Here is a 23,979-nt window from a genome sequence, read left to right on the forward strand (position 1 = left end):
GGCCTTGACAGCCATGTTGTTTTTCTTCATTATCAGACTCACACTGGCCTCTCAGATGCACCCTCCTCCCTCATAACACACACACACATTTTCTCTCACTATTAAAAATAATGCAATCACATAAACTCAAGGGCCCACCCACAGAGGAAGAAAGGTCACTGATGAAAATATGGAGGGTTCAGTAAGTGTAAGTGTGTGTATGTGTGTTGCAGTGTGTGGTTGTGAAACAGTGGCAGTGAGATTGTTAGAGAGGATTTGGGGAGTCAGGGGGAAGAGCTTGTGATAGGGAGCACACATCCATCACCAGGGATGAACAAGAGCCTGTTTATAAACACTCTATACTGGGAATGTCTTAATGAGATGATTCTAGTTTTTCTAGTGGGGGAGGCAGGGGGGATCCTCAAAAGTTGATGGTTCAAATCCCTGGTGCAACTAAAGGGCCCCATACCGGGAATATTGATGGTAGATTTGTGTCATGTGCAGTTTTCTATCATTCACATATATGGTGACACACACTGCTTTTGTCCCCCTGCTGTTTATCCAATTCATTCCCATATGATGGCCATGAATAATCTCTTTTTTTCTCACTGAAAATGTTTTGTCCCGCACGAGAACATGTGAACATTTACAGGAAAAGGAGAAGATCTTTGGTCTCGTTGCTGCATGCCCCACTGAACACACATGAGGAGCCACTGTCTCATTTGAAAGGTTCTGTTTACTTTGTGTGTGTGTCGGTGTGTGTGTGTGAGAGAATGGAGGCTGGTCTGCAGTCAACGTTACAAAAAGTGAGAGTTGGATAGCGTGAGAGGACGTCCAGACGCTCTGCACAGCGGGAAGGCTCCTCAGCGGTGAGTCCACAGCCTCTGTTCCTCCCTTAACACAGCTGAAGGTGTTGTTAAGTGATGCTGACTCAAAGATCATGATAAAGATGAACTCTGAACCAATGTTCCAATGGGAGTAATTGATCAAATGTAATTTGAAATTCCAATGTCTCGGTAACCCCGAAAGAACAAATTCTTTAAGTGGACATAGCTAGCTCTGGATAATACATTCCTTCTCATGATAGCCAGATACCTCATGACTGCACTCATCCACATATGCTCAGAAATGAACTGTGGACTTTACTCTAAAAATCCCGAGGCCACTTTAATGTGAGCGTCAGTTTCCTGCGAGGATCAGTAAACAGTGCGGGCCATTATCGAGCTGCAGCTACCAGCCAGCAGCTCCCTGATAACAGAGAGGAGCTGGCCACACGGAGACGGCGTCCTGAAGGGATTTATGATGTGCTGAATTTATCTCCAGGCTTTGTTCTGTGAGTGATTCAGGACTAATGAGTCCAAGAGCTTGAACATACTACAAGTTTGGCTTTTTTTTGGTCTGAAACACATAGGAGAAGTGGACTTAGTTGTGTGTTTAAGTTTGGTTTGTTTTGTTTTGTGTTGAGCGGAAAGGCCTGATTTGACTTTTTTCCTGTGTTCACCTCATCGTACTGTGTCTCTTTTTAAAACACATATCATCAGGCCTCTTGGTGATTCAGTGAACCAGTGAGTCCAGTTGAAGTAACCATGTTTTATGTGAATGTGCTCAAACCCCCCCCCCCCCCCCCCCCCCGAAGCGAGCCCTTGCAGCCAGGCCCATGTCCAACAGTGTGACACCTCCAGAAGATCCATGGTGACAACCCTAACCCTAACCCTCTCAAATATTGTCCCCATCGCTTAGTGTCACTCTCAGTGCTGCTGCCGGCTCTCTGCTCTCCGTCCATTCCTCGGGGGTCAGAGAGAGTCGGAGGAGCGGCCGACGGCTCGTTTTGCCACATGTGTGTTGACAGGTTACGAGACCCGCGGCTGTTAACTGAGAAACATCAGTAGACTTCAGTGGATTCCTGCCATTCTTCACAAAACGATCAATCTATTGTAGCAGCATTTGTCTGTGATGCAATCATGCTCTACGCAGATGATACTGTGCTGTTCATTCAACATAAGGGTTGTGTATATATATATGTGTGTGTGTGTGTGTGTTTCTTTTGCAAATTTGTCGTTTTAAGTTGAGATACCATCTTTTGGTTTCTGCTTCTTCCTCTTCTATGGTGACTTGAAGCAGAGTTGTCATTGTGAACTGTGGCGACACTTGTACCAGTTTACCTTTGGGACATAATCTAAAACACACACATGCACACACGCGCGCACACACACACAAACACACAGTGCAGCTAGCAACTAAATTCCTGTTTTATTTGTCATCACGATCGATTGCTATCTCTCAGTTAAGGCTACAGCTTCAGTGACCGTGACTTTGCTATCCACGGGTCAGCACTGGTTCCCATAATGAGCCAGTGAAAGCGATGGTGTGCGGCTGGGAGGACGCAGTTAATCCTGAGCGAGCATGCTGCATGTCGGACGACCCCGCTCAGAGATGCACGGGCCAGTGTTGAGGTCAATCCTTGGAGCCTCGACTCCTCTCGCTCTTTGCTCGGCCTGGTTAACCGTCTGTGGGGGAGGCCGAGGTCCCCGGGCCGCTTAAATCTAATGACTGTCCAATATTAACTGCAGCACAAACAGACCAGTGGTAAACAAAAGGCAGAGTAAACACACTCCCAAGGCTTGGTGGGCAAACGGACAGACACACACACACACACACACACACATACACACGTATAGAAAATAGCTCATTAGAAGTCATACAGTTTGTTCAACTGGACTGAACATGCCAGAAAGTAAAAAAAACTTTACAAGAAGCATGTAATGAATTAAATGCTCATATTATCTTATTTCAATTTACCTCATGATAAGATTTTTTATGGTACAACTCATCAGATTAAATTGAAAAAGTGTGTCTTTAACCCAGGATGTTACACACACACACACACACACACACACACACACACACACACACACACACACACACACACAAAGACACAGACACACACTCCATCCATCCCCATTGTCTTCATGATCTGTGAAGTCCCTGCCAGGTCCAGCTGTTTGGACCACAGTCCCATCCCTGTCCTTCCTGGGTGTCCCTGCTTTCCCTTTCGCCCCCCCCCGGGGGATGGGTTGAGACCTCCTCCAGCGTTGGTCCACCACTGACCAAGAGCCTCAGCTGCACTCTTTCCTCTCTGCTTTTTTAAAAATAGGCTGGGATATCAGACTGGACAGCTAAGAGACCTGCACGCATCTTGGGGATTAAGGAATGTCTCTGCACTTCCCAGATCCTTCATATCTGTGTGAATGTGTGTGAGTAATTGTCTCTCTGTGTGTGTGTGTGTGTGTGTTTGTGTAAAGAGATAGATCCAGCATTAGTAGCTGAAGAGAGGATCTTGTGTCCAGATGAGAGAGTGGACAGAGTTGGAGATGAGCTTTTCAGCAGGGGGGTTTCTCTCCACTTCGGATGGTTACTGCTCCAGCGAGCAGCTCCAGTACTACGGTGAGTCCAAAGTGACACTTCTCTCTCTCCTGCTTTTTAATATTCCTCATCCTTCTGTTCTCACTTCTCTGCTGTGACGTCAGTTACAGACACATTAACGACTGACATGAGAATGAATGATGCTCTGTCTTTACTGGAGTGTTGTGATAACAATGTTAAAAGCCAGTTGTATTTAAATTCAATGAAAGACTGGGTATTCAGGATGTAGCTCTTGCATAGATCAGTGGTGAGTGACTTCAAATGATTCTGTGTAACTTCATTGGTTTCAATGGCAGGTTGATATTTCTTGTTTATGTTTGCTGCTATGGTAAAGACTTCATTCACCCAAGTTAAAATCACAGTTTTCTCACTTACTTCACTTAGCCTCGTTTTTCCAGATATTCTAATAAAATCCTTATTATAGTTTCTAACTGTATTTCAATACAACGAATGAACAGAAAATACAAAGCAACATCTCAGAGCTTGTTAACTTTTTTACATTTCTTTCATAGAGCTCTCAACTTCCACAGATCGCATCTAAAAAATTCAAAAGCAAACATCTCTTTCAAGAATATGTGTCTCTGTAATTTATAATAAATCCACAGCAGACACGATTAAACTCGTGACAGTTTTTACTTGGGTTACCTGGGCAATAGAACTGCTTATGCTATAGATGTGTGAGATACCGCTGGTGTTAAGAGAGAAAACTCGTTTTTATTAATAAAACACGAATCTTTAATAAATCTGGTATACAGACCTATTTAAACTGCTGGGACTAATTATGATTTCCCAAAGTTTTTCTTACCACCTTTGAGAACTTCATGTCATGGAGAAAATAGTTCTTGAGCCGGCTCGCAGCGTTCATAGAGGGGAGGATACCGATGTACACCATCAACAAATTCCCCCCCCCTGTTGTCTCCCCTCTTGGCCTTTAGGAGAGGGGGGTGAGGCGTGGGGGGGGAGCTATGGGGGGTGGTTTGCGGGTGTTGTTTGGCTTCCTTGCGTGCGTGGGATGGAGGGGAGGCTGAGGAGTGTTTAGACAGCGTTCGAATGGTTTACAAACAGTACGAACCACAGCTCTGTCACACGCCGAGGAAGCAAGGACCCCCCCCCCCGCCTCCTCCTCCTCCTCCCACCAAATAATTACTGTCACAGTCGGGTGAAGACAGGAAACATCTGGAGAGAAAACCAACGAGAGGAGACAACAGAAAGGTTAATGAGTGACATTTAGACACGTTTCCATGATTATTTTCTGGCTGAGAGCAGGGGTGTCAATCCACATCAATTTGTCCATCATCAAAATCCTCTAATGTTTTTCACTCTGGAATCAAATGTATCTGTTTTTGATGAGAATTTACTGTAACAGTCATTACTGACCGATTCATCGTGACAGTGGCGTGCACAGACACTGCAAAGGTCATTTCGGCATTATGGTTTAGATTCTGTTTTATTTTACCCGAAAGTCACAGCGGAGAACATTTCAGCCATTTCTCCACCGTTATTATAAAAGATCATATATATATATTTATATATACTTTATATAAAAGGCAGCAGTTAAGATGCGGAGCCTCACCTCACAGACGCAGCATCCACTGAAACCACGGCTGATGGTCAAATTCAGGCAAATCTTGAAGGGGACGAGAGAGGTGGATGCTTCATGGAGGGAAAAACGATTATTTGGAGTTGATATGACTTGACCTTGAGCCCTTGGATCTGTTGGCTTCTGCACTTTTGTACAGTAGCAGCATTAAGAAATCCATCAGTGGTCATTAGGATCATCTCCACCCCGGCTTTTGGACTTTCTAACAGAAAGCAATGTTATGACTGACGGGTGTAGAGGCTCAAGTACCTGGGCACTTATTAGATGGGAAGATCTGAGCTAAAACTGGTGTGTAGTTGCATCTTGGGAAGAGTAGGATACAGTGTTTTTGAATCCTGACTCAAAGTCATGGTTCCCCTGACTTGATGGTCATAAATGATCAAATCATACAAGCAAGTTGAGTTTAAAGGTAAAGTTGGTAAGATGTTTGTTTTTTCATTTGTTGAGATATCCTCTTCACAACCCGATAGCCATCAATCCCAGAGAGACCTATATGACAGATAGTCACAACTTAGCGAGAGGGTCACGAGCAGTCGGCTTGTAGCAGTTATCAGTCACTGCTTGTTCATGTGTTCTGGAGGCGTGGCTTTGACAAGAGCGCCGATGAGAGGTGGTGGGATTGGTTGCAAATGAAGCTTTTCCAGGATTACCAACCCCAGATTTAAAGGAATTCTTCGACCTTGTAAAATACAGTAACATACATTTAGCAGATAATAAGAGATGGAGTATTACTATCAGCCCTCATCTTCATGTTTTAAACAGTTTTACCCTTTAAAAAGAGAATTGGGGGGGGGGGGGGGGGGTTTACAGATTTACAGATTTATAGATCCCAGTAGTGCTGGTCCAGCTGTACATTAGAAAGCTGCCAGTGGTCAAACATGTTTTCTCAACAGAGACAGGACTCAGATGTTTTAATGCTGTCGCTACACTTAACGACCAGTACAGACCCAATGACGAGCCCAGGAAAATTCTAATGGCAGTGGGAGCTCTCAGCTGCATCCTGTTTCTGGACCAGTTCACAAGGTCTCACTCTGCTCTTGGCTTTTTATTGTATCCCCCAAGAGTTATGAAAGGCACCAAAGTCACACGAGTCAAGTCACACCACATTCCCCTCATGCTCTTTGACGTCAAATATGAAATTACATTTCTGCCAATGTCTCCGTCCATTCTTATATTTTCCTCCTGTGGCTCAGTTAATGACAGGATTCACTACTAGGGATACTTCCTATACCTCAACTTTCTAAGATGACAGCTATGAACTTGTTCACAGTGTTGGAGGAAATACTCAAACATTTGACTGAAGTTTATGTACAAATGAATTGACAGAAATGTACGAGAGTGAAAGTAAAAGTACCCACATAAAAAAGTACTTGCTCTTGAATATAGTTACAATTTAGAATTCTTGTTGAGTGTAGCCTGTATGCAATGGTCTACAACATCATTCTGGCTGATTCCTGGCAGGGTTTCTTCTTCACCTCCAGCAGATACACTTTGCTCTCTTCGAAGGAGGCGGGGTCTAATATTAACTTACTGCTCGGATTGGATCAGTGAACCAATTACCTCTAGTTATTACTTTTGAAAAGATAGAAACGATGCAACACAATTCTTTGTAAAAATGTGGTGGAGTAGAAAGTACAGATATTTATGAAGGCTACTACTAAAGTAAAGTATAGTCACATGAAAGTATACGGTAAGTACAGTGACAGAGTAAATATACTTTGTTACATACCACGGCTGCTTGTTCACAGTTATTATAAGTTCCTTAATACAGGTGTTGTATGTGCTTTCAAATCAGGATGTACATGAGGAAAAAGAAATACGATATGGTGTTATATCAATCTTAAAGGATTAATCTATTTCTTTAAACCAACAGCATAATAGTCTGTATTTTTTACTTACCTACCAGTTTGTGTGTCTCAGCTCCCAGTGCAGTTGTTCTCACACATGTCCTGTTTCATATTTTAAAAAGAGACAGGCTCAGTATTTTCTTGAAACACCTGGAAACTGCAGTTTTTAGCAAACGTGACTCAAACAGATGTTAATATTATTTTCAGCTGCAGATTAACTCAGATTGGCTCTATCCTTTTCCATCTCAGACATGCTGGCTGACCCTCTGGGCTACCCCCTGCAGGACCCTGACCTCCAGCTGCTCCCTTACAGCCAACAACAGTACGCCTCTGCAAACCTGCCCTTCTCCCTCTACGGCTCGCCGCCCTCCTCCACCTCCTCACCGTCCTCCTCTTCTTCCTCGCAGCTCTGCCATCCCCCGTACCACTACAGCTCTCACTGCCTGGAAGTCCCCTGCGTCCCCAGCCCCGAGTCCTACTGTGGGGGCCTGGTTCAGGGGATCGGAGCAGTCGGGCTGACTCTGGGGCGGAGGTCGCGGGTGGGGTCGGTGGGGAAGAGCAGAGGTCAGGACGAGCTGTGTGTGGTGTGTGGAGATAAAGCATCGGGGTATCACTACAACGCTCTCACCTGTGAGGGATGCAAAGGTATTCCTCACCTCACCGTCTTCGCCTTCAGAGTCATTTACTCTTTGTTTGAACCTCACCGGGTCCCTCTTTCCTTTTTGTCGCAGGCTTCTTCAGGCGTAGTGTCACTAAAAAGGCTGTGTATCACTGTAAGAGTGGTGGGGCCTGTGAGATGGACATGTACATGAGGAGGAAGTGTCAAGACTGCCGGCTGAGGAAGTGCCGTGCGGTGGGAATGCTGGCTGAGTGTAAGAATCGTATGCTTTTATGGTTTTATCTCCTATGCTGTGAAACACACTCAACATCAGAACTGCAGAATCACTCTCAGTTTAAAAACTAGTTAAAAACGTATCTGTATAGACTTTAGATTATTATTTCTAATAATTTTTATATTATTTAAACACATTATTATTATTTTATTTTACTGTTTTATTGTTCTTGTTTTACCGGGTTTGATTAATCGCATTGCTGAGTATGATCTGGCTTTTCTATGATCTGCTGTATTTGCATTTAACACCGTGTAAATCTGGCTTTATAAGACGCTATAGAAATACACTTTGTTATTATCATCACATGTTGAGCTACATCAAATCATAGGTTTAACTTAACATGATGGAAGCAAAAGATTGTTGGAGAATCTCCTTAAACACAATGTATTTGAATGATTTGTATATGTATATCTCCCTCTCCCCAGGCCTTCTGACCGAGGTGCAGTGTCAGTCCAAGCGACTGAGGAAAGGAGGTAAAGGCCGAGGACAGGAGGACGAGGAGCTGACAGACAGCAGGAGGGTCAGCTCCACCAGCAGACTACCTGGACAGGTGCAGCAGGAACCGCTGTCTGTGAATGTTTGCTTGTCTGAGAGGATGTAGCTATGGTCATGACATGGTGGTCCAGGAGGTGGCGCTGATGGTCATTTGTAGACTGAGATATCTCAACAACTAGAGGCATCACTTAATACACATTCCCATCAGCCTGAGCTTTTCTTTATGAATAAGTCTTGGTTAACTCATTTTAGCATTTAAAAGCTTAAACTAAGATGATCTATTGTAATCTTTGGCAGCTAAACAGCTGCATGCTAGCACTGTCATTGTTAGCATGCTTCCAGTAGCATTTAGCATTGTTAGTCATGTAGTCGTTGACTATTGGTTTGAGGGACGTTGGCGTGTCTAAATCTAAACATTATTATTATATAGGTCATGTTTATTACAGTAGCCCAACCTGGACTAAACACCTTTTGTGTTTTTATGACAACTGAAGGTTACTACAAGTTCTCTCTCATGTTTGGAAAGGGAGGGGGAGGTGAGGGGTTCTCAGCTGCACCATGCAACGTCACCACTAGAAGTCACTAAATGCCACACACTGACCCTTTAAGGGCAGAATCGCTGATAACCTTGGTTTGAATGTTTGTTGGATTGTTGCTGCTGGTGATCATGTGGTTGATTAGCTCAATGGTTGAGGGCAAATACTTGTGACTCAGGAGGTAGAGAGTGTCAAGGTTCGATCCCCGGCTCCTCCAGTGGGATTCATGTGATGGGTGGTCATTTGTGGGTTTATGTTTGGCTTCATTGGATGGTTGATATAAGTTAGCGATTGTCAGCCTGCTGGACGATTCAACAAAACAAGAATAACCTCTTCTCCCCCAGGCTGGTGTCAAATTGGCATGACAGCAATGATCTGCCTTCTCAAATCTTCCTACCTCTCAGATTTACCATAGAGAAGTGATGTCAGATTAAAGACACTGGTTTAATCTCATGTTGTGTTAACTTCCATCAGACTGTGTCCACCAGTTTAACCCAAGAACAGAAGTACATAGTGGACCGGATGGTGGAGGCCCATCGCCTGTACAGAGCTCAGGGCAGCAGCCACAGCAGGGTAGGTCACAGTGTGGGAACTCACGCTCCCAAATCAACAGCTCTCATGTTGTCCTCATGATTTCTTGTGTGTATGTGCTCAGTTGTTCGAGTGGCCTTACACAGAAGAGGTGGAGGGTCTGTCTCATGTTGTGTCACCACACCTGGACAGACTGCTGCAGTTTGCCAGGACAGTACCAGGTATGACAGACAATAATATCTGACCCTCAAATTCTATTATATTCCTTGTTAATACCCTAATAAGAGTGAGATTCTAATATTTAAAGAAGATAAAAGAGATGAGAGGACCTGTGCGCTTAATAAAAATAAAAGGCCCTTTTGAAATATAGCCCTCGTGATTTGACCATTGACCTTTCCAAATGCTTGTTTTTTTTTAAGCACGGTTATGCCAATTAACCAACCTGAGCTATTTAAACATTTTAGAAACTTCCATTTTCTACCATGACATTGATAGCAAAAGAGAAGACTGACTATACTCTTCTTTTTATTGTAAATGAATCCCATGAAAAGACAAAAACTAACAAGGTACGATTCTGTTTCATAAAGTTGTCTTCCTCCCGTAAAGTTCTTCCTTACGCAGATTTAGATTAAATTTAAACTCAAGTCAGAATTTTGTTAAAGCTCAGTTATTTACTAGTGGAAACATCAAGGTGCATGTATGAAGGACTATGTCCTGCTGTCACAGACACACTGTGTAATCCAGTGCAAATATCTACCAGCATTTTGTTGGATCTAGGACTGACTTTGACCATTAACTTATTAGTTTGATCAGCTCATTGTCGGTCTTGAAGTTTTAAACAGTAATTCAAATCGAGATTTTACCTTGAAATATTCATATTTCAGCAAAAGTTCTGCAGAATAAGATGAGAAAGAACCAATGTTGGTAGTTGGTCGAGTAGCAACTTTTTTGATTTTCATGTCACCATAAAAAATTGCTTAATCCAAATATAATTACATGATATGAAAATACCACATAAAAAATGACAGATGGCAAATTGTGTTTGAATATAATAAGAATTAGACACTTAAACTAAACGATAAGAACACAGAAAGGCAGTATATTTGAATGCAGTGCCAACTACTGTCATAACCATTGTGTGTAGCGTGTGATGCTAACATTAGGTTCTATCACAAACAGTAAAGTTGTGTTGTTTTTGGTCCAGGTTTTGAGCTTCTGGATTTTTCCGACCAAAGCTCTCTGTTGTCTGTCTCCTCACTGGAGGTCATGTTTCTGCTCTCAGCTCAGCAGTTCTCCAATAACCCAACAAGCTCCAGTCCAGGTGAATACACCAGCAGGAGACAAAATCAGAAAACATATGACATATGGCATTTCAGAGAACCAACATTTATGACTTAATGTTGAGTCAGCGAGTACATATTTCTTTCTTTTTATTATCAGCCCTGCAGGTTTTCAGTACATCAACACACAACTGGCTGAGAAATGTAGAGTCGACGGAAAACCTCCAGAGTACGACGCTGGTCGATTCAGGTAAGTTCAGAAATACACTCCCTCAGAAAAGAACTTGCAATTCCTGGATCCATGTTTTTTAGACAAACTTTAACAAGGCCCTCCAGCTCCCCACCCCATCCCTCCACCAAGTTTGGTTCAAATCCGTTCAGTAATTTCTATGCTGACAGACAAATGAAAATGAACATTGGCCTCTCTCGTTTGTTTGTGCGAACAGGAAGCGGCGAGGATCTCTTCGGCCCGGTGCTCACCTTCTTCCACAGCATGAAAACTCTGCGGGTGACGGAGGCGGAGTACAGCCTGCTCACTGCCACAGCTCTGCTCTGCTCAGGTCAGAGCAGGAAACATGTGTTTGGTTTGAACTAATCCAATCAAGTGAGGAGATGGAAGTTCTTTGTTTAAGTGTAAATAATCAGTATAAACCTATCTGCAGCTCTTCAGCAGGTCCAGATAGTCAAATACAAGCCTGAATGATTCACTCAGAATGTGCCTGTAGATTTGATCAGAGCTGGAAACAGACGACTGTAGCGGTTCGGAGAGTTTGATTAGTCAGATCAGTGTTAGGATATGAACGCTAAGAGTTAGTGCTCATGTGTCCCTGTCCTACAGACCGGGCGTCCCTGCACATCACCAGCTGTGTTGAGAGAATGCAAGAGCTGATCCTGGACCTGCTGTCCAGGGTGTGTGGGGCCCAGGCCGGAGCCACGCGAGGGGGACCACAGCGGTTTGGCCGCCTGCTTGGCAGACTGACGGAGCTCCGCACCCTCCGTCACAATTACCTCCTGCTGACCAGACAGCAGCCTGGACCCTGACGTAGACAGCTTTGGACTGAATGTGCTTGTGGACTGCTCTAGTTTTTTGACCAAATAAATGTTTATATCTCTTTTTACAACTGTTTATAGCTGACATATACTTCCCACTTTGCTGAGTGTGGTTTGAAAAAAAACCTAAATGGAATTTTTCACAGAAATTTCCCTATTAAAACAAAAACTGCAGTTAAAGTATCACAAAATGTTTTTAATTCAGCATCTATTTTCCAAAAGGAGGAAAGACTGGTTCAGACAAAATATTTGGTGGGCAGGTAAAATATGCAGGTAGTACAAGCTTATAAAGGTGTATTTGTCCATTTGACAAAATGGGGCTCTCATCAATAAATAGACACTTCTGGGGGATGGTGAGTAAATGATGGCGATTGAGTCAAATCATCAACCAAACATGATTCAATCTGTTCAAATGTTTGCTGTACGTTTTATTTTTTAAAACCTCACTCCATTTGTTTTAAATAAAATTTAATTCTCAACTTTTAACCAATATAGCTTTATTTCTATAGTTCTGTCTTCCATAAATAAATAATTTCTCTCAGTATTAAAAAAGAGAATTCAAATATAAAGAACAGTTCATTTTGTTGTATGCTCTCAATGTACACACACGCACGCACACGGACACACGCAGACACGCACACATACACACAACAAAATCACATTACATCAAACAACCTAAGTACACTGCAGCAAGTCAGGAATTATTTTATCTCCACATATATACACAGCCTCACTTTGCCCCTCGTGGGTTGATTGAAATACGCAATTTTAAAAACGGCAACGTTTAAATTAAAATTGAGTTTTGATAAAACACATACATATGTACACAAAGTGTGCCTTTATAATATACAAGTGTCTTTGTAAAAGTTTTAAATGTAAAAAGCTATTGTATAAAAGATGGCAGTGATCCATTCATTTGTCTTCTGTGGTTCATATAAATATGTCAAATCTCTTTTCTGACAATTTGATTCCTTGGCAGTAGTATTTAACAAAATAGAGGGAACTTCTTTTACATTAGATCCAGACACACAGTCTCATCACACAGAGGTGGAGAGAGAAGAAACCTCCACACACTCAGAGACTTGAGACTTGAAGGTGACTTCATCATCATCCCCTGGAGCTCCACATCCTCAACACAAGGCAAACACGACCACTCCGTGTCTGACACTAGTGGTTTGATAATCTACTACAGTTGGGATTCTGTGCTGCCATGTCAACCTCTTCAGAGCAGTGGGAATATAAATTCAACCCGCAGTGGGACTCGCCCCATCCACTGCTTTAAGACGATGGATGCATAGTGGCTGATGGTGGGGGGGCTCACTGTCGCCCTCTACAGGAAGTTGGAGGCCACGAAGCCTTGGCTGTGGCTGACTCTGCTCTGGTGGATCATAGCCCGGTCGTACGCCACCTGGACAGACTTGCGGATGCTGGCCTTGCGGCCCTCCATTATACGCAGCTTGTCCCCTGTGTCGTCTACACCCAAGGGTGTCACCTTTTCACGAGGGAGCCACTGCCTGCAAAACCAGACACACATGCAGACTGTGTTAAGGAAGATTTTTGTGATATTGTTTGCAGAGATGCTGAGTAAAATAACTCAACAATGCATTGATGGATCTTAACCAACTCGGTATGACTATTACCTGGTATCTCAATATGAATAACTTTTGGAGCTGATCGGCTGGGTATTGGATGTGTGGGGGACAATACCCTTATTGTAGAGAACTGTATAGTCCTGAACTCAAAAGTGGTATCTACCAGGTTAATGCTGAATCCAATCTGCCGAAGCAGTAAAATCTTTACAGATGTTTTAACTCTGGTGCTGCCGATGGTCACTAAGAGAGCCGTCCTTTCTTTTTTTAAATAAAATAAACTACGGATCCAGTGATTTACTTTGGTAACATTAACTATAGGATGGATGTTCACCTGCAAACCCAAACTCTATCTGCACATGCAGCTCTCTGGTTAGGATGAGAGTGGATTTCAAGGTGGTCATTTTAATTGAAAGGGAATTCGATTTTTGTAATTTAACTCATCGCCTACTGTTTTTAATTCTGGCATCTGAAGTGTCGTGAACACACACTTTGTGAGACTCACCATGTTCGCTTGTTGTCAAAGAAAAGCACCAGGAAGAGCCTCTCGTCGGCCTCCTCCTGTCTCTGCTCCCCCAGGTGTAGGACATCTTTGGGTGGGATGGGGATGGGTACCCCGTTGTGCAGCAGGCCCTCCTCAGGCATCTCTGGGTCAATGATCTGGTACAAAAACAGTCAGTCAAAGAGGCACTTGAGGTTTGCTCTTAGCTTTGTTCTCTCATTCAGTTGTAATGTAATCTCAGGAAATCTCATCATTAGTAGTTCTTAAAAAATGGTTTGGTGAAAGCTGCTTATTTAAAAGCTCCAGCACCTGTTGACAGCCCAAGTGTTAGATGAAATAGGGGGTTACCAGAGCAGGATAGGAGGGATATCCACGACACTTTGCCCAAACCAGATCTAGAGGCTCCAGCTCTGCCGCTTCCTCGGATTTTTGGCTGACATTCCCTGCAAGACATCAGCAGACTCTTACAACCATTGGTTTGCGTCCTCAACTTCCAGGAAAAACTGATCGGCTGAATGCAGAGAGGTTCTTTATCTGCACGGACAGGTAATGACCCACATGCTGACTGGTTTAATGCTCAGACAGAGGGAGCATTCATGTCACCAACAAATATACAAATATAATGTTCCTATAGATAATCAGATTGCTGTTTATGCTGAAGGGAAAAAAACGTTAAATGAAATATTCTGTCAAAAACAGAGACATACCGGTGTAATCAGAGTCTCCATTGAGTATCTCCCAGTAGGGAACTTTGGAAAGAGCTGGTTTCCCGAGGCTTCGTTTGGGCGGCGAGCTGCTGTAAGACAGCACGTGGTTTGGTCAGTGTATTGTGCATCATGACTAAAGGCAGACAAGCGACGACCACAGAGACACCATGTCTTACATTTCTTTTTGGAGGACAGGGCAGGGGCTGTACTCAGAGTCAGAGCCAGCGTCTTTGTGCTTGTTGAAGCCGTTGGTGAGTCCTGAAATCAAATTAAATGAATCTCAGAACAGTTCCTGCTGGAATGACAAGACCCAGAGCAAGACTAGAGAGAAAATATTTAAAAGAGCTAAGAAAGGGATTTTCTGTATTTAGTCTTAGCTCAGTCACAACGAAAAAACAGCAAATCAATGCAGTGCTATGACCATATTCTGTGCAAAGGAGTACAGCACCCATTAATCTTAGATTACATTACATTACATTTCATTTAGCTGACGCTTTTATCCAAAGCGACTTACAATAAGTGCATTCAACCCTGAGGGTACAGACCCAGGACGAAAAGAATCAAGAAAGTACAATTTCTTCAAAATAAAGCTTAACTACAAAGTGCTATAAATAAGTGCCATTTAAGTGCTACTAAAGTGTTAGTTTCAAAAGTTGTTAGTATATATATATTTTTTTTTTTATTCAAGGTAATACAAGTAGAGGGTAGCTGAGGCATTGCTTGATCTAGAGACTGAAATAGGAAGAAACAAGCTCATAAGCCATTTTCCTCATTTAACTAAAAGTAATATATGAAAGCTAAAATAAAATAGTTTGAAATGTTTAGAATATGGATTCAGTGTTACTTCACTAACCTGCTAAAGCTGAAAATTCAATCAAACTGCACCAAATTTCACATACTCATAGATCTCAGTTGCAAACATTAACCAGATTTTTTTAATCAAGATCCATGAATTATTTTCTAGGTTAAATCAGTGATAGAAAAACCACCCTATTTCCCAATGTTAATGGTTTCTTCCTTGGCTCATACCCCACCATTCCACCAAGAAACAATACATTTAGATCTGTAGTTTTGACTGTTCTTTTGTTTTTAAAGAATGGGATGATGACATCACAAAATCTGTAACTCCACTCCAACCTTTATATTCCTTCAAATCATTTTGTCTGACATTGTCATTATTTGTGAATTTGTGACATAACTATTGTCAATTGGTAGTTCAGTTCTGATTCCAGACTGCTGCCTGTATGATCACATCTTAGTCAGCATCTTCACTGCCAAGAGTAGACGCTCTGAAACACCAGCCAGAGTGAAGGCCCTGAAACTTGAGGTAAAGACGTGTCTGTTGTTAGCATACATGTGAAATTACTCACCACTTTCCAGTGTATGATTCGGTGTTCTCTCTAGCTCACTATCTGTGCACACGTCTCGCCTTGGGGTCCACGGTTCATTCAGGGTGGGGGGTCCTGGGCTCTTCTGTGGTGTTTTGGAAGGAGTAGAAAGAGGTGTGGAGCATGGGGTGCTGGCTGCAGAGGTGGGTGTTGTGGGGCTTTTGCTTGCCTTGTTGTCCTGCAGCCCCTTTCCATTCAGCAAAGAATTTTCTCTGTCTCTGAAGAGCTTTGCTCCATTTTTTGCCTTCTTGAACAACACAGAGGTTCGTCGTCCCACTCCCCCAGTGATGGGCCGTGGGGGGGCGCCGGGCTCTGGCAGACCATTGGCCACCACCGGCCGTTCACTGTGCAAAACAGGTGGCGACAAAGCTGGCCGTTCCTGTGTTTTAGTGCAATTAATGTTCTCTGTGGCGCTGTCTGGGAGGTCACTGTCCATCTTTAAGCGCTTGCAAGCCCAGCTGGGGGACAGCGGCTCCCCTGTGATTGGCCGCAGTGTGGGAGGCTCCAGTTGTGCATCCCCCCGTCGTGGTGGAGGAGCCGGCCCTGTAGGTTCCAGTGTTGGTGGCGAAGTGGATTTGAGGTCTTCTGGAAGATGAGAGGAGAAAAATGAAATTCTGTGTGATTTACCATTGATTTGAAATGAGTGCCAATTGAGTATGTAGTGTGATGTGGTGGTGTAGTAGTCACACTGGAAAATGATTGACATTTCATTCTGACCACAGTCCAACGGGAGTTGAACCATTCTGCAGACATGGACGACCTTGTCAAGACGAGTGAATAAATAACTTGTTGCTGTGAACCAGCAACATGGTAACATGGCAGCCTGCAAAGACTGAACTGACACAAATCCCAGGTGTTCCGTTGCCCCCACTACAGTGGCAGGAATCTGTTTGACTGGACTGCCCTGCAGTAAGTGGGATGGTATGGCATGACAGTACGTGGCCAATGGAGAGTGGTGAGTCCATGAGTGATGTACTGAAGAGGTGCAGACATAGAGTGCACTGGGAGAGAGGAGTAGTGAGGCAGCCATGGCTAACGAGACTCTGTGGGCCCCTACTTACTAGACTGGAGACAGTGGGGTGGTTGGGGTTGGTGCGTGGGGGGGACCCTGGCTCAATAACCTGAGGACAATGTTTCATTAGCTCATGTTCACAACTGGTCTCATGGTTAAAAAAGTGGCTTTTAAATAAAGGTACATGCATTGGCATTTTCATTCTCTAGCAGCGTCAGTGCTTTTCATCGCCCACCTTTGTCCGAAGACGAAATGCCGTTATCTGCCTTGGTCGCTTTGTCATTGTCTTCCTCCTCTTCGTCATCATCATCATCCTCGTCCTCTTCTTTCAGATATCCGTTGTGAAGCCTGTGGCGGGGGTGCTGGCCCTGCTTGTAGCGGATGTTGTTGATCTCGCGGCGAAGAAGGCGCATGCGACGAGTTCGGGCGCCGCTGCATCGCATGGAGGTGACAAAGTCCAGCTTCTCCAGCAGCTCCTTCAGCTGTTCCTCCACTGACATATGGAGCCGGTTGTCCGGATCCAGCACACTGTCAACTGGACACAACAGAAAGGAGTCAGCCGAACACAACGTATACATGCATGTTCCACATAGTAGGACAAATTCGAGTTTAAAACTGCATTTTTTTAACTGAAGCTTTTGTTAGCTGACATGCAATGTACTTATAAATGAGAACCTTAAGTATTGCACAGTCATCTTCACTTTCAACACTTCCTACTGTGGCTACCTTCAACAAAGCTAACACATACATTACAAGGGTGATTGAGCAGCAACCCATCTTCAAATTAAAAAGGTAAATGGACTTTATTTATGTAGCACTTTTCCAGTATTTTTTGATTAGTCAAAGCCCTTTACTGTACAATTCGCATTCACCCATACATTCATAGAGTACTCCTATAGGCAGCGCTTCCTTCTATGACACAGTCGAAACAATCATCAGGAGCTATTTGGGGTTCAGTATCTTGCCCAAGGACACTTTCAAAAGTGGACTGGAGGGGACCGAGATCAAACCACTAGCTAAACCACCTCAGCCGCCAAATTAATACGAGTCAGACTACTACAAAATTGTCAAAATTCCAATTCTTAGAAAGTCAGCCCTTAAAAGGATAAGCAGTATAGGGGGAGGGAGAGAAGGTTGAAGGAACGAATATCTATTACCTCTCAAATCCCAAAACACAACATGTCTGCACTACACACGCACAACACACACACACACACGGAATCTTGAGTCACATATGAAAAAAAAAAGATAGTAAGACAATGACCAGCAGCAGCACCATCCTGCCAACTAAAAAAAATGTCTGAGATCATATTTTCCTTTAGAGCCCCACCCCTGTGTCTTACCATCATCCCAGGTGCAGCTGTAAAAGTCTCCTTTCTGTGGCGACTTTGGGAGGTGCATGCCGGTGTCCAGGTCCAGGCCGGTGTTGGTGGCTTGTCGTTGTGCATGGCGGAGTATAGCCCCTCCCAAATCTCTAAGACGCAGTGCTGCCCGGTGGAAGACTGTCTCTTTGGAATTGTAGAGGAGACAGTTGGACACCATAAGGTTGAAGTCGGCCTCCAGGTCAGCCACTGAGCGGTAGACGTGACCGTCCAGCTTCGAGCGCATAGTGGAAAAGTCTATGGGCTGGCTGATGAACTCCAGATAATCCGGGACCTTAAGACAAGACAAAGCTCCAAATGTTAACGACAAGAATAGAAATAATAAATGCAAATTTGGGAAATTGTGAAAGTGCTGAAATTTGGTCTTTAACATAACAACAATTTCTTGTAAATAGTATTATAAACATATTGCAGGGCTGTGCAGAAAGGGAAAATGTGAAATCCAGACTACAGTCAAAATTTGTCTGTTCTGTGTTTGAGTCCTCTGCTTCACCGAAACAAAATTTAAAAACTTAAAACTGCTGGTAAGAACATAAACCTGAAGAGTCATTACATTATCTGGAACAATGCTGTGTTTTTCTATTTAATAATGAATTAACAATGTATATGTCATTGAAATAAATATTGGAATAAATTTGCAGGCTCTTCCAATCATCTCTATATGAACAGTCACATGTCTCACCTCCTTGATGTCTACTGGCTCTGCAAAGATCTGGGCTGTGTCCTTCTCCTGTAGTTGGTCCATAGTGGAGCGGAGCAGCATCAACATTGGGGTCAGCTGCATCTCCAAAGCCTCCTGGTGAACTTTGACCTGTGATTGTTAAATGATACACGTGTGATGTCAACATACGTGTATCTATTAAGATTGCAGAATAGTTAGAAGGTTCAAATGAGGTGAAAGAACACTAAGTTCTATTTTATGAGGGGCTGTGTGATTTTTACTAACTAATAATATGCAGAGAACATGAGAACACATTAATATCGTAATCAGTCTACAAAGATGTCCATGGATAACCAGAAAATAATTTTTCAGTCCTCATCTGGTCAGATATTAACATCCACAGACCACTGGTTGTCCTGTAGATCATGAGGACAACTGTCAATCCTGATGGATTTACAATGCTATTGCTAGTGTGTTTTCATCCTGGTAATGCCTCCAAGATTTTGATGTAGAAGAAGAGCTGGGGAAAGTGAGAGCCTTTGTGCATTCAGAGATGTAAAATGGATTAGCCTGAATAGGACACCCAGTTAAAAATTAAAATTCCTTTGAGCATTTGAGAATCGTCTTTGTTTGTTACCTGTTCTCGTTTGAGTTTCTCCCTCTTGCGGATGAGCTCCACCAGCAACCTGGCCTTTTCAAGGTCATGCCGAAGTTTCTGCCAATATCTCAGTGCTTCTCTTGCTGCAGAAACCTTCTCATCCACCGGAGGCTACAAAGTACAACATATTTCTTTAGAAATCCGCTGTACGTACACGGTACCAGATGTGTATCGAAAGCAAATCAATGATTTTTAGCAATAGCTTGGTGAGACAATTACCAAGCACATATACATAATAATAGCACAAAAAAACACAGGGGCTTCCATTCTTTTTCCTTCCCTGACCTGTTCAATAGTCCTCTGGGTTGGGATGTTAGAGTGCAAACGCCGGACCAGCGGCACATCGTTTCTCGCCTGACGCTTCAGTAACCAGTAGCTGTGCAGCCTTTGCATGAACTGGCTTTTCCTCTGGAAGATGATGCCTTTGCAGATGATGTTCAACCTGTACAAGTAATGGGTAAAGGTTGGTTGATCTGTGAACATTACTGACATATGATAAAAACTATCTGTAAATTGTTTTTCAAAAAAGAAAAAAAAGTTGAATTTTTATGAGCAACAGAATCACAACCTTTTAGCTTCTTCAAAATAAGAGAATCTTACCTGCTTGTGGGTATCTGATGCACTGTCACTTGTGGTGAAGCAGTTTGTTGAGCTGTTGAGTCTGGGCTCTTCTTCCCTTTCTTTTTGTCCGATTTAACATCATCATCAGACTTTCTGCCTTTTTTTGGTGTTGCTGGACCCGCTGTGTAGGCACTCCGTCCTCTACTAGCCCTCCCTCTGCTGCCCACCACTCTGCCTTCACCCTCCTCATCTGATGCAGTTTCTTGACCTGGAGGTGAATGCGCCTCACAGAATGCTGTCTTCTTAACGGAGAACATGGTCCCGTTGACATTAGTCTCTCGCACAGGATCTATCTTCATAAACAGGCCAGCGCGCTGAGCACATGTGACGTGAAATGCAGTGTAGCAGTTGGCCTTGTGGCACTGAATAGATGCACCACGGCCCTTCTGCTTGCACAGGTAGCAGGTCAATTTCCAGCGTGCTGGGGGAATGTTACTGACCCCTTCCACTGGCTCCAGAAACACTGTGTTGGCAAAACAGACTTCAGGGATCCAGATGGCACAGACCACATGCGCCCAGCGGCCATCACTTGTTTGCTTGAAGGCCCCACCACGGTTTGGACACAGAATACAGTCAACAGGTCTCTGAGGGGACTGGAGGCAGCAGCGGCACAGCCATTGGCCCTCCGGGATATAGGGAACTCCATAACACTCCTGGTGCACAGCCAGGTTGCAGGAGTCACAGAAGAGGATGACGTTGCTGTTGAGGCACTCGTCATCTAGGCATACGCAGCAGAAGGCATCATCGTCAACAGTACTCTGAGAGGGGGCCCGGCTGCGGGCTTCCCGGTAAGATTCCTCCTCCAGCCGGTCCACCAGCAACTCAAAGGTGTCTTGTGAGACAGCCGAATAACTCTCTGATGTCCGGCCAGCATTGACCATCTCCAGCCAGGCAGTGTCCTCTTCGTCCATATCATATTCTGCCTCAGCTTCCTGCTCCTCAGCTGAGCGCTCCATGTAACGGTAATATGCCGCGGGCAGAGGAGCTGCCTCGACCGCTGTGAAGGTTTCTAGCACACGAAACGTAGGCTCAGGGAGCGTTATGTGGTGATGGTGTGTTGTGTGTTGTTTTTCAGGTGTTTGCGGATGGGAATTAGAGCAGTGGTTCTTAGAAGGAGCAGGCGATTTGATAGAGGGGCATTTGGAGTCTTTCCTGCGACCCCGAGGTGTTATTGCTTTGCGAACTGTTTGGGCACTGCTGGCGGGAGGTGATGACTGCTCACTGTTCTCCTTGTTACTGTTACACTCACTAATGTCCTGAGCCATCATCTCATCTTCAGTAATGACCTCCAGGGGGTCATGAATAGAAATCCGGTGAAGCCTGCCATCCAGTTCCACCTCCACCACCTTCTGGGACTGGGCATAGGTCAGGGTTTCTCGGCTTGGAGATGTTTTGAGGCTGTAAGGGGACGGAGATCGCTGTCGGGCACCGCCACGGCCACGGCCACGCCCGACAACTGTCCCATTGGACTTCTTGACATCTCCTTCACCTCCTGCCGCCACCTGGGCTTTTCGACGTGGCTTCCTCATTGGCCACTGATTAGACTTTCCCTTCTGTTGGTTAAATAGAATATAAGACGGTAAATATTAGGCAGCACAAAATGTATACTGTTTATCGCACAAGATTGATCATTTGATGATGCAACAACAGAATATAGAAAATATTATTATGCCATTATTTCCCATTATAAACTTCCTAAAATCACATTGAGTGAACCTTGCTGTCTGTTTACCTAAGCAGACAGCAATATCTAACCAGACCTCTGAAGTGACAGTTGAAGCTGAACATACATGGATTGGCATTCTTTTGAACTAAGGGCAGACTAGAGGAAATCATCAAACATAAATCTCTATCTGTATTTAATCTCTGCTGCTTCGACATATCAACTTGTCTTGTGATCATTATATTAAATTTGAAAAACTAAGCAAACTTCTGTCATTACTGTTACAACCAAAGCCAAAATGACAAATATGCTAAGTCTATCTTAAATGTCATGCATTGTAGTGTACTGTCCAGTGTTCTTAGGCAGGGCTATCACATGCATTGTAAACATTCCTTCACACCACTCTCAATGTCGTTACTATTCATATCATTACTACGTATGTTGCCAGTGGATCAGCTGCCAAGCTTTGCTCTTCACTGTCTACACACGATTTAATGAGAAAACTGTGCGTAGTTTATTACAGAGCCGTTATGAAGACTTTGATAATTCTCGACTTTATCTCATTTAATTGTTGTCAACTACTCTCGGGCTAACCACAACACAGCGGGGACATCCAATCCGCTCGCAGGGAAGTTTGACTGAAGCACAGCCGAGCCAACCAGCATCGAGAACACCACGGTCTCAGCAGATCAGTGCCCTTATTTCGACAGTAAAATGTCAGCCATATTTACAGTTTTAAAACACTGCCAAAGGCTCTTCTACACTTTTAATAACATTATTAATGTGTCACGTTGAAGTATCTTGTCCACGTGGTCTAAGAAAGGCGCAGTATTTTGACACTTATCCGGGAATCTGACATCAAAGTGAAGATATCAGCTAGCTAGCCTGCTAACTTTAACAGACTGACAGAACCGACGATTGATAATTTTACAACGTTGACAAGACGAAGAATAGACTTGTATCAGTGCTGGCCAACAAGGAGAACATAGTTTAAACCCACTTCACAAGCAAAGATGTCAAGGAGAAGCCATCTTACCTATTATTGCGACGGACCGACCCACGGAGCTCGTCAGCCGGCGGTGTGAAGCCGCCTCTACAGTAATGGTTGCCCAGCCAGCCGCTTCACTGGCTGCACTCTGGAAGCTAACAGCTAACAGCGTTAGCCTGCTACACTTCGCTGGTACAGCCGGTATATTTCGTCATTTTATAACACCTCCGTTTCTCCACAACACTGCGTTTGGGAGGCAAGCGATCAACCCCGAAAATGTACGGAGAACACGAGCTGCATTGCTGCATCAATAGCCCGAGAAACAACTTACTGTCGACCCAATTTTACGAGAGGCAGAATTACTTGCCTCCCTCGGCTAGCTGGCTAGCTGGTTAGCTGTTTGGAGTGAGTTCTACATGGATGTTAGCCGAAGAGAAAAAATGGGACTTCCGAAAACTGCTTTCACAATAAAGCCCCACTGTGGTATAAATGGGTTTCAAAGTGATTACGTTTAACGTGAGGCCGATTTTAATCACATCTAGCAAATAACGTTGTTTTGCAGTTTTCTATTACCATTCAGTCCATGCCGTGCTGTAGTTTTCAATTCATATGATTCAATGTGTCAAATAACATTTGTCACATCTAATGTTGCGTTTGATCCTCTTACATCCAATAACCCCCCCCCCCCCCCCCAATACAGTATGTTTAATGGTCAGCCTTTTTAAATGTTTTTAAGTGATGAAAAAAGATTAGGTTTAAATTCAGCTGATTTTCTTTGTTCATTGGACATGAGTGATACATTATTTTTAAACAACATATACGTTTTGAAGCTTGATTTTCATCGAATGAATTGTGAAAATCAATTTAGCTATTCATATTTACATTATTGAATTTTATTCTGATGAGGAAATGCTTCTGTTCCGCTTGTGTGGTCGCCCGTGGGCTACCTTGACAACAGAGGACTAATAGAAGTTTATCCCGCCCTCGTGACGTCACACGGTCATAATTTTACGCGCGCAAGCTATTTAATACATCGTATATTTTCTACTGATCTCATTAACAGCTCCGTATCCTCCGAACACGTGGTTTCAGCACGGTGCTGTTAACTAACTCTGGAGTCGTGCTCTGGATGACACCTGTCCTGTGTCATCCATGTGTACACAAAATATCTGTG

The 23,979-nt window shown here is 43.7% G+C and overlaps 2 protein-coding genes across 6 annotated transcripts; one reads left to right on the plus strand and one right to left on the minus strand.

The window, feature by feature from the left end:
* The first annotated feature begins 691 nt into the window (after positions 1-691).
* Positions 692-12,120, plus strand: nr1h5 (nuclear receptor subfamily 1, group H, member 5). Of its 3 annotated transcripts, none has more exons than XM_053424412.1 (11): positions 692-848; positions 3,282-3,423; positions 7,099-7,494; positions 7,581-7,721; positions 8,168-8,292; positions 9,248-9,346; positions 9,429-9,525; positions 10,509-10,625; positions 10,745-10,834; positions 11,031-11,144; positions 11,423-12,120. In XM_053424412.1, the coding sequence occupies exons 2-11, from the start codon at positions 3,327-3,329 to the stop codon at positions 11,623-11,625; spliced, it is 1,479 nt and encodes a 492-aa protein (XP_053280387.1). In that variant the 5' UTR covers positions 692-848; positions 3,282-3,326; the 3' UTR covers positions 11,626-12,120. The 3 variants fall into 3 exon arrangements, with proteins under 3 accessions (XP_053280387.1, XP_053280388.1, XP_053280389.1); XM_053424413.1 differs by having other exon boundaries at positions 694-848; positions 3,288-3,423; XM_053424414.1 differs by lacking the exon at positions 692-848 and adding an exon at positions 872-1,312.
* brpf3b (bromodomain and PHD finger containing, 3b) lies at positions 11,681-23,245 on the minus strand. 3 transcript variants are annotated; one of them, XM_053424411.1, is made up of 13 exons: positions 22,854-23,245; positions 20,134-21,707; positions 19,819-19,975; positions 19,513-19,644; positions 18,897-19,025; positions 18,176-18,488; positions 17,068-17,367; positions 15,803-16,405; positions 14,609-14,690; positions 14,433-14,518; positions 14,074-14,168; positions 13,729-13,883; positions 11,681-13,148 (listed from the first exon to the last, which is right to left on the minus strand). In XM_053424411.1, the coding sequence occupies exons 2-13, from the start codon at positions 21,681-21,683 to the stop codon at positions 12,965-12,967; spliced, it is 3,786 nt and encodes a 1,261-aa protein (XP_053280386.1). In that variant the 5' UTR covers positions 21,684-21,707; positions 22,854-23,245; the 3' UTR covers positions 11,681-12,964. The 3 variants fall into 3 exon arrangements, with proteins under 3 accessions (XP_053280386.1, XP_053280385.1, XP_053280383.1); XM_053424410.1 differs by having other exon boundaries at positions 14,433-14,521; positions 15,803-16,402; positions 22,854-23,244; XM_053424408.1 differs by having other exon boundaries at positions 14,433-14,521; positions 22,854-23,244.
* Between the last annotated feature and the right edge of the window lie 734 nt (positions 23,246-23,979).

The sequence above is a fragment of the Pleuronectes platessa genome, chromosome 6 (genome assembly GCF_947347685.1).
Source record: "Pleuronectes platessa chromosome 6, fPlePla1.1, whole genome shotgun sequence".
NCBI lineage: Eukaryota > Metazoa > Chordata > Actinopteri > Pleuronectiformes > Pleuronectidae > Pleuronectes > Pleuronectes platessa.

Coding starts and splice junctions, on each gene's coding strand:
- nr1h5 (XM_053424412.1), top strand. CDS start 3,327: ATGAGAGAGTGGACAGAGTTGGAGATGAGCTTTTCAGCAGGGGGGTTT. Junction 8,293..9,247: donor CCAGCAGACTACCTGGACAG/GTGCAGCAGGAA, acceptor AACTTCCATCAG/ACTGTGTCCACCAGTTTAAC. Junction 10,626..10,744: donor CCCAACAAGCTCCAGTCCAG/GTGAATACACCA, acceptor TTTTATTATCAG/CCCTGCAGGTTTTCAGTACA.
- brpf3b (XM_053424408.1), bottom strand. CDS start 21,683: ATGAGGAAGCCACGTCGAAAAGCCCAGGTGGCGGCAGGAGGTGAAGGA. Junction 14,522..14,608: donor CCTGTCCTCCAAAAAGAAAT/GTAAGACATGGT, acceptor GCTGTCTTACAG/CAGCTCGCCGCCCAAACGAA. Junction 14,169..14,432: donor TGGAGACTCTGATTACACCG/GTATGTCTCTGT, acceptor GATGTCTTGCAG/GGAATGTCAGCCAAAAATCC.